This window comes from Lolium perenne, chromosome 3 (assembly GCF_019359855.2).
Source record: "Lolium perenne isolate Kyuss_39 chromosome 3, Kyuss_2.0, whole genome shotgun sequence".
NCBI lineage: Eukaryota > Viridiplantae > Streptophyta > Magnoliopsida > Poales > Poaceae > Lolium > Lolium perenne.
Window position 1 is genome coordinate 1,433,014 of NC_067246.2, and position 10,039 is coordinate 1,443,052.

Genomic DNA, 10,039 nt, shown 5'->3' on the forward strand with positions numbered 1-10,039 from the left:
GATGTGCCTCCAACCACTTTGAATGGAGGCGCACGTCCATAGCCCTGGTCGCGTCAAAGGCTGACGAGGACTCGTAGTGGTCCTAGCCAGGGCTGGAGGACGTCGTCCAGCTCTCGGCAATGGTGGCGGAGCACGCTGCCTCCCTACCACCACCACCACCATTGCCGCCGCACGCGCCACCACATGCAGCATGGGATGGCCAGATGGTCCCACCTCTTCCACATCATGTGCAACCGCTGCAGCAGCCACAGTACGTGTCGCAGCCGCTGGAGGTCCCTGCTTGGGCGCAGCAGCTGTGGACGCCCCATCCCTTCGTCGACCTCATCTCCGACGATGAAAAGGACGGCGGCACTGTAAACTAGGGTATAGATTCTATTTCTATGTAAATTAGGTTCAGTTTAATGAAATTTCTATCAAATTTAATGTAAATTACATCTAGCTTAATGATTTTTTTTTATCTCCGGTGAGCAGGCCAAATAGCTAGCGGACCGAATTGGTGGTGCCGTTGGGTGCACTGTCTTGACCAACCTGAGGAACAAACGTCGCAAAATTTACTTTTGTGCGCAGATAGAGGGTGGCACTATATTTTGCCTTATACACGTGTCTATCAATGGCAAAAATCTTAATGCATAATTAGTGCTAACAAATTCTTTTCCATTATAACCAGATATCAATTGTCATTTCATTAAGATATCCCATATTCTAGAGCTTCTTCCTACCCTTATTGTGGACTTTCTTTGAGTTTGCTACCTCACTTTCCCTTTCATGATTCTTGCTCTCACTTGAGAAAAAAGAGAGAGAAAATCTAGATCTACAATCATACCAATCCAAAAACCTTGAGTTGACACAAAACCAAAGTGCGAGAGCAAACGGATCAATCACTATAGACAGGGATTTCGCATAGGGAAATTTTATTGTTTACAAGTGTTGCGTCCTTCCCAGGCCAACAACAAGTTGATCTAATAAACTACATATTTACATGTTAAAACTTAAACCAACATGATATACCTGGACTAGTTCACACAAGTCCATTACGTATGCGATGATCGAGGTGGCTATTTCAGGATTCAAATTTTCAGAGAGCTAGACAGAGGAGCTTCACTTGAGACAATATAGACATGGCCAAACAAGTCACACTAATCAAATTCTGCCTCAAATAATTTCAATATGTCTACCTCCTCCATCTCGTCGTGCCATGACGGATAACACCAATACGGCTTAGGCACATGCCACCTGTTAAGATGAATATAAATAAGCTAATGAATAGTGTAAATCTGAATCAACTACATGGCATGCATGGTACTATGGTAGGCTATGCAAAAATCTTGTATATATAAACCAAGTGCACACTCGATATGGTATAATTACCTGTTTGGGTTAGGGACTTCAGTAAAATCAGCGTCAACAGTCCTACAAATAAGACAAAAGTAGTTTTAGCATACAGGAACATCTCCAGATCATGCGACTTTGACAAAATTCATTCATGAAGTGAAAAGCGCAAAATCAAGTTAAGGCTTACGAACCGGCATGAGTTCAAACTAACAGTAATATGAACATGCAAGATATATGAACAAACTACTAAAACCGAGCCCAGATTTAGCCAGTATGAATTCCAGGTAATTAAACTTTTGCTACGCACAGGATACTATCATATGATGCATATGTTCTATCAGATATATTCAGGCTGTAAGCAACAGCCAGTTTATTCATATGATGGCTTAATCACATTTTATGTAGTTTACCATATGCCACTTCTGTTCCAAGGCGTAATGACCCAAAGTTCAATTATAAGATAAAAATGGTAACAAATATCTTGTGGACGCAAGTGCATTTCACTAAAAGGCCTGAATGTTATGTATGCACATGAAAAACGCTTGCATGCTACAAGACAATCTACATAATTGCAGAAAACATACCCTTCTGCATCAAAATTCGTCAGAAGTTTCAAAATTATATCCTTTGGCATGTATGGAGTTTCTTCCAAGCCATAGAAGTTCATACCAATAAAGTTCCCATTAAAGTCAATAAGAGGCCCTCCAATCCCAGCCTAGCACAAAACAAAGTAATCAGTAGAAATTACGATAATCATAATCTATACACGTATGTTGATGGATTAAGTTTCATCTATTCTGGTGTTACTATTTGTTTTCACCACACATATAAAATATTGTAGAAACTAGCACAGCATACCTTGGTGATTTCACAAGTGGAGATCTTAAGATCATCGCAGTCAAGTTCCCTCTTTTTGTCAAACAATGTCCCACTTGCAGCCATTAATTTGCCTGATTCATAAACGCGCCCTATGGCTATTGCCTCCGAAAGAGTGTCAGTTTTCACATTATTGTCGATATTTGCTGTCCGAGTACAGCGAAATTTCTCGATGATGACGACAGCAACATTATAATGCAGATTGTAATGTTGTAACGTCCCTGGGACATGTCGTTTATCTGGAAGGCGCACCTCAATCTGCAATTAATGATACGGCAAGGGTAAACCACTATTCAAATGAACAAGTAAAATGGGTATTTTTTTTGGCAGATTAACAACCTTTAAGTCATCAGCAACCTTGCTTTCATGGAAACAACTTCTAACCAAACTTCCCGAGGTCAGAACTCTTGTGGTGGACCCGTTGCAGTCTATGGATACACCTGTGCAAGCAAAAAGCCTTGCTCCACCTACAAAATTAATAATTCCGATCATCAATTAGTGATGAAATATAAAAAAACAATATAATAAAAGTAATAGGCTTATAAGGAGTATGATTACCACTGAATGAAGCCAATGCGACAACACTTCGAGACATATTTGAAGCTACTCTTTTTGGGAGTTTGCTCCAGATATCTTCACTAAATTGATCCTCAAAATTATAACGCAATTCCATGCCACCTGTAACACAAACATGGCACATTAGTTGAGCGAGTGCTGCAAATAGTAGTCAAATGTGCAATAAAATAGAATAATCGGTGACAAAGAAATAACTAACTCACAATCCTCCAAAACGGGTAAGGGGTAACCACGGGATTTGAACTTGTCTATTCTAGACTCCACTGATACTGCGCAACATGGTAAAGATTGATGACCAATGTGTTAATGATAGTGAATAGAACAGAAAGCAACGACTCACCAAAACCCCAGTCATGCGGCCACCGATAAATTCGGGGCAGCTTCTTCACTAATCTATCCTCGAGTTCTGTTGCCATAGGGACAGGTGAAGCAATCAGTGACCATATGCGACCAATGATCAACATATAACATTAGAAGTGACCCAACCTGATTGGCATTCTGGATCACATATAGTACATATGGAAGGTTTCAGCTTCTTATTTTTCATCTCCGGGCTCGAACTGCCTAAAATGGAAAAGTTGGGATCAGGAATAAGCAGAATTTAGAACACTGAAAAGTGCTATACGGTTTTCCTTATAAACGGGATCACCCTCTTTCTTCTATCAATGCAATGCCTGGCCCTCTGACAAGGTTCAGTAAAAAAAAAGAACAATATATGATAGTATGATAAGAAGTACAAGCTGAAAATAAAAATGTGTGCTGCTCGTAAGGACTCCAAAATGATCATCGAAAAATAACATTGATGATGATGAATTGGCCGATAGTGCATACTTTAACCGTCTTTAGGGAATGAGCGGGCCTTCCTCACCTTCTAAATCAAACTCGTGAGATTCACGGGACTCTCGTGCCTTGCTTTTGTCCCTGCAGCAGAATGTGATAAACTCATGAGTAAATCCACAAAAGTAAGACATGGATCATATGTATGCATCAAACAAACAAAAAACTATAAAAACTGAGGTGTTAAACAATGGCAAGATGTTCCTCAAAAAAAAAAAAAAATGGCAAGATGGAAAAAAAGGGGATTGGACCCAGAAGGACTAAATGAACTCTGACTAGCTAGTTTTAATTTTAAAAAGTATAATACGTTCAACATGGACACCAGAGTCCTAATCGAGTAGACGAGTACATGTAAGTATATAACTGTAAGACAGGCCAGACAAGACAGGTGGTATGGATGCAAGTGTTAAGGTAACACTGCTACTTGTTGAGCTCAGATGTAGCAAACAACCAATTTGTTATCAAGTCAGATGCTCTTCAATTCAGATCACCTACCAAATGCCGTTATAACCTTATAATCTTGAAACAGCTAATGAGTCATCGTATTGGCGCACATAGTTCAGTGCATACAAACTAGTTGTAAGCTCCGGTAGGGAGGCTAACATGGGACAAAAGATCAATGCTTAGACAAAAAGATATAAGCCAATCAGATATGATGTGGCTCAAGATCAAGTGAGTTCAGAAGGCATACCAGCAACGCGGAGGTGTAGTCTTAAACCGCGTCAAGAGATCCAGAATTTTATCCCTCGGTAGGAAGGGAGACTCTTCCTTAGCATAGAAGTTGATCCCAACAAAGTCCCCTTTAAAATCGACGAGGGGCCCTCCAACTCCAGTCTTGCAATAAGAATAAAAGTGGAACTCAGACAAGCACATAAATAACTAGCAATGCTGAACAAGGTTTGCTCAAGTTTAAAAAGACCCCCAGTGCATATGGTGGTATATGAAGGCATTATCTATTTATTTCATGCAGAGAAGTAAGAAGAGAAACAAACGGCGCACCATAGTGATTTCACAAGTGGAGACCCCAAGCTCCTCGCGATAAATCCTCCCCCGATTTTCCGTCAAAACCCCGGTGGTGGCCATTAATTTGCCCGAGTTGAAGCAACGCCCTAGCGCAACCACTTCACTACCAATCTTGAACCGCCGCCGACGATCCAGACGTGCCGTGCAAAAAACAAAGAAGGGCTCAACGCTGACAATGGCGACATTGTGTTCCAAGTCGTAGTGCTCCAGCATTCCAATGCAGAGGTAGTTGTTGGGAAGGCGCACTTCGATCTGTAGTAAGAGCGTTAAAGCAGCACGAGATGCATAGACACACACATCAATTAGGAGGATGATTACCATGATCACAGATAAGCAAGGTACAGAGTATAGAAAAATTGGTATCACCAACCCTCAAATCGTGCAAGATCTTGCTGTCATCATCGATAGATCTAACCAGGCTCAACGAGGTCACAAAACTTGTGCTAGCTTTATTGCTCTTTATGATCACGCCAGTGCATGCGAAGAACAACGAACTTCCTACATGCACAAGATTGTAATTCCAATCATGATCACTACTAGCGATGATTAGATGCAGAAATTCGCAATGAACTTCCTGCACAAGATTGCAATCTCAACCACTATCGACTATTGATGATTATAGATGTGAGAATCTAACCTGTGTGGCCACCAGCGTGGAACGAAGCGAGCGATATGACGCTGTCATCTATGTGCTCTGCGACCTCCTTGCTGAGTAGGCGCCAAACGCCTTCGCCGGACTCGCTCCCGCTGCCAAACTCCTCCTCGTGGGCATTGACCCGTTCCAAATTTTCTGGCTCATTATGAAGCATATAAACTACATAAAACATGGCGATGTAGAGAAGGAAAGTGGTGAGATTGGAATCGATGCCTCACCACTAGGTACGCAGATTTTCAGCCTTTTGCAGCGTCGCTGGATAAGCATCTTCTTCCCGACCGGCCTAGAGAAGAATCAGGAAATTCATTACTCACTACTTACTACCTGTGGTTAAAATAGCAGGCTATAGCCGGTAGCCGCGAGAATTTTTGAAGCTATGAAGAAGGGCTATAGCCGGTCTATAATGGGCTAAAGCCATATAGCCGATTTGTTAAATAATAAAAAAATAGTATATATATATATATATATATATATATATATATATATATATATCAATAATTCACAAATTCATAACATAATAACATCTTCACATAGCACTTGGCCGGCCTGTACATATATAAATAAAATAATGCAGTGAGGAAACTCAGTGAGTGCTTCAAAAAATAAGATCTTCACATAAGAGATACACATAATCAAGAAATAGTACACACATAGATAAATATACATAGTTTTGTCCAAATATTACAATATCATTATGTGGTTCAGGACATAATCCATAAATTACATAACTAGATCAAGGTCTTCACAGATACAACAAGTTAACAACAGCTTCAGATAACCGGTAAGATATGCATGCAATCAATCTGGGTCGGCTAAAAAGCATCGGACAGAATGTCATCATCGCAGCGAGGAGAGCTTGAGAACCTCGCCACCTCCATGTTTAGCAGCGCGGTTACTAGATTGAGCACCTCCAGCAGTGGGGACGTCTGGTTTCATGGGCGACGAGGTGCCGCCATGGTCGGCTCTGGTAGCCTCGTATCTTGCCTAGTTTGAGACAAGGGACGGAGATTTTTGTCGCTAGGGTTAGCTTGGTGGCTATTTTGCCGAGCAAATGGGCCGCCCTACTGAAATTTCCGGTCCAAAACTTTTGGGCTCGTGGAGCGAGAAGTTAGCGGCTGTGGAGCTAAATAGACTTAGTCGGGCTATTAGCGGCTATTTCTGTTTTAGCCTTTGAAACCTCGATCTAGCTATATACCCGCGCAAGCCTCACTAGAGGCTATAGCCGGCTGTTTTAAACAAAGCTTGGTACTAGATCATCAGCAGTGCTACAAAACATTGCAAAGCAGTTGGTGCACGTACGTACTAGATACGTTTCTGCAACTTGAACACCTGCTGATATGTACGAAATTAAGCCGCGCGTGAACGTAGTCTGCATGCGCATGTGCGCGATTAGACGAGCGAGTATTAGCCCGTACTTGCGTCAAAAACCTAAAATTTCTAGATTGTTGATTAGAGTGAGGAACGAGCGTAAACTAGCTAACTAGGGTTACGTACCAGGCGTGTTGATCGCGGCGGCGGAGCTGGGGAGCAGATGATGGAGGGGGCGCGCGGTCGGTCCGAGAGAGCGTCGAGGGGTCAGGAGGGGTCCGACAGAGCGATTCGCTTACCAGGCTCTGATGGCAGTTTGAGAAGTCCCCGATCGATGGTGAGGTGCCTGCAAAGCTGCGCGGGCCTATATTGTCATGGTTGGTTAGCACGGTATGGAAGCAGATTTTTGGCTTTGCGGGTACAACGCACTTCTATAGACTAAAAAAATTATAGTAAAAAAAAATTGAATCTTTCTGGAAACCAAGGATGATCAAGTTTGTACGGGTCTTCAGGGCAAAAAAAACAAAATTATGACAACCGTTTCGAGTTTGTTTTTTTTACCCAGGATACAATAAAAGTAATTTCCTAGGAAAATATTTTATTTCAAGTCATCTTTGATTCCCAAAAAAGTTTAAATTTTTTTGAACTTTTTTAATATTTTATTTTATTTTTCCAAGTATAGGGGTGTCTCCCCAGTGCTCTGCGCCCTCCAGGGCCTCGTCCGGCTCATCCCGCTCATCGCTCACGCTCACGTGGGATGCGGGCGTCGGGTCCCCGGCGGTGTCTAGGGAGCTGAGCTCTGGCCCTCCCCTAGCTCTTTCTGTGCGCCGTGGCGTGGTGATCACGGAGATCATCGACGCCACTCTTGACGATGCGTCCTCCGTCGCAGTGCCCACTGCGGCTGTCCACGTGCCTCCTGTCCAGGCCGTGGCGGCCCCTGTGAAGCGTAGCTCCCGTCTGGCCTCCATGGAATCCCAGCTTTACGAGCCGGTCGAGGTGCGCGCCGTCAAGCTCTGTGGCCTCAAGGACGCCCTTGGCGGTTGCACGGCCGCCCTGCAGAAGCAAGTGAAGAAGCATGGCGCCCTTGGTGTTGTGTCCAAGCCCCTCCTCAAACGCGCGGTGGACGCTTTCTCTGCCACTATCTGCTCCACGTCGGTGCCCTCTGGTGCCGATGATTAGACGGCTCCCCACTTCTCTGTCTCGGCACCGTCGCTGCCAACCTTGGACGGAGGGTGCTGCCGCTCGCCTTCGTCTCCCCTACCCCATGTATCTCTCTAGGTGTATGCGTTTGTGCGTGCGTGCGTTTGCTCCTCCTTGTACCCCCTGTACCTCCATCGGTGTTGATCGTTTCGATGATTAATCGCCTTCGTGATGTCAAGATTGAATCGTGGAACACCCAAGGTTTAGGTTGCCTGAAAAAACGACCCATTGTGCGTGACGTGATTTCCTCTGCTTCCCCCTCGATTGTCTGTGTCCAAGAAACCAAGCTTAGCTCTATGGATAACTTCACGGCCGCCCACATCCTTCCCCAAAACCTCTCCTCCTACGAGACCCTCGACGCCATCGGCAGCTCGGGTGGGATTTTCACCGCGTGGGATCCTCATCAGTTCTCGCTGACCGCCGTCCGCCGCGATCGCTTCTCCCTCTCTACCTCTCTGCAATCCTTCCTCTCCGACCTGGCCCTGGTGGTTACGAATGTCTACGCCCCTGCCGACCACTCTCTCACGCCTGCGTTCCTTTCTGAACTTGAGACCCTTGGCCCTCTCTTTCCCATCCCCTGGTTGCTTATTGGCGATTTTAATGTCGTCCGCGACCCACCCGATAAAAACAACGACAACTTCGATCTCACGCTGGCCTCGGCTTTCAACGACTCCATCAGAAATCTGCTCTTTTCGAGCTACCCCTGCTGGATTGTCGCTTCACGTGGTCTAACAAGCGGGATTCTCCCGTCCTCACTCGTCTCGATCGGGCTCTTTTTTAACCAAGCTTGGAACCTAGCCCTCCCCAACTCCTCCTTCTCCTCCCTTCCTCACCCTACTTCTGACCATGTTCCCCTCCTTGTCACCGCCTCCACCACCATCCCTCGAGCTTCGGGTTTTCGTTTCGAGAATGCCTGGCTCTTGGATCCCCTCTTTCTTCCTACCACCCTCCCTTCCTGGTCTAGACCTGCTGCTCAGGTCGATGCGACAGGAGACATCGCGGCTCGCCTCAAGTCCTTCCGCTCGGCCGCCAAGGTTTGGAGACGCTTGCACCGCTTCAATCCTAAGTTTGAAAAAAACTACTCCTTCCTTATTGATATGCTTGATCTGTTTGAGGAGTCTCGCCCGCTCTCTGTGGACGAGCTCGGGTTGTGTGTGTTGTGCAGGACGACGCTCGAGCGCCTGGTGCTTCAACGTGCCGCGCACTGGAAGCAGCGGGGCAAATTTTGGGCGATCAAAGAAGGGGACGAAAACTCCCGTTTCTTCCACGCCCGAGCCTCCCAACGCCTCCGCCGCATCTCCATTCGCGCGATCGAGGTGGACGGCGTGGCCATTGCCATGCACGAGGCCAAGGCTGCCGCCCTTTTCTCCTTCTACGACAATCTCCTCGGGCGGTGGACGGCGGACTCTTGGGACTTCGACGTCGACGAGCTCTACATCAACTGCCCCCGTATCGATGGTGCGGGCCTTGTTGAGCCGTTCACGGCCCAGGAAGTGGCGCTGGCCGTCAACTCTCTCGACCGCGCGAGCGCTCCTGGCTCTGATGGGCTTGGGCCCAGCTTCTACCGTGCGGCTTGCGACAGCGTCGGGCCGGCCCTCCTTCGTCTTTTTGAATAATTCCACTCCCGCGCTGCTGATCTCCTCCGCATCAACATGGCGCACATTGCCCTCCTCCCCAAGCTCGCCGGCGTCCTTACCCCTGCCTCGTTCCGGCCGGTTTCCTTGCAGAACTGCTCCGTCAAAAGCATTTGCAAGGCCCTCACCTCCCGGCTGCAGTGTAGGATCGGCGCCATCACTGATGTTGACTAGACTGGCTTCCTCTCCAGCCGGAACATCTCGGAAAATTTTGTCTACGCCACCGAGCTCATTCAGACGTGCTACCGCCACCGCGCTCCATGTATCATTCTCAAGCTGGACTTCGCCAAGGCCTTCGATTCGGTTAGCTGGGCCAGTCTTCGAAGAATCATGCTCGCCCGCGGCTTCCCCGTTCTTTGGTGTGATTGGATGGATGACATTTTCGCTTCCTCGCGCTCTGCCGTCCTCCTCAATGGCGTCCCAGGGAAGTGGGTCCGCTGCATGCATGGGCTGCGGCAGGGCGACCCCCTCTCTCCTTACCTCTTCCTCATCACGGCGGACGTCCTCCAACGTCTGATCCGCCGCGACGACGTGCTCCAACACCCTCTCGTCAACGGGGCCCCGTGCCCGGTGCTTCAGTACGCTGACGACACGCTGA

General features: G+C 46.5%; 2 protein-coding genes across 2 annotated transcripts; one reads left to right on the forward strand and one right to left on the reverse strand.

Moving 5' to 3' along the window:
* Window positions 1-1,136: 1,136 nt before the first annotated feature.
* Window positions 1,137-5,471, reverse strand: LOC127337975 (uncharacterized). The gene is made up of 14 exons (XM_071828817.1): window positions 5,282-5,471; window positions 5,015-5,142; window positions 4,621-4,896; window positions 4,313-4,455; window positions 3,653-3,705; window positions 3,271-3,348; window positions 3,125-3,190; window positions 2,988-3,053; window positions 2,767-2,886; window positions 2,548-2,675; window positions 2,191-2,466; window positions 1,845-2,047; window positions 1,369-1,410; window positions 1,137-1,233 (listed from the first exon to the last, which is right to left on the reverse strand). The coding sequence occupies exons 1-14, from the start codon at window positions 5,469-5,471 to the stop codon at window positions 1,137-1,139; spliced, it is 1,866 nt and encodes a 621-aa protein (XP_071684918.1).
* Window positions 5,472-8,103: 2,632 nt separating this feature from the next.
* On the forward strand, window positions 8,104-9,423 carry LOC139838697 (uncharacterized). The gene has a single exon (XM_071828818.1). It carries the CDS (start codon window positions 8,104-8,106, stop codon window positions 9,421-9,423), a length of 1,320 nt encoding a protein of 439 aa, XP_071684919.1.
* Window positions 9,424-10,039: the final 616 nt, after the last annotated feature.

Coding starts and splice junctions, on each gene's coding strand:
- LOC127337975 (XM_071828817.1), bottom strand. CDS start 5,471: ATGTTTTATGTAGTTTATATGCTTCATAATGAGCCAGAAAATTTGGAA. Junction 5,143..5,281: donor CCACGCTGGTGGCCACACAG/GTTAGATTCTCA, acceptor TTGTGCATGTAG/GAAGTTCGTTGTTCTTCGCA. Junction 3,054..3,124: donor GCCGCATGACTGGGGTTTTG/GTGAGTCGTTGC, acceptor CATGTTGCGCAG/TATCAGTGGAGTCTAGAATA.
- LOC139838697 (XM_071828818.1), top strand. CDS start 8,104: ATGGATAACTTCACGGCCGCCCACATCCTTCCCCAAAACCTCTCCTCC.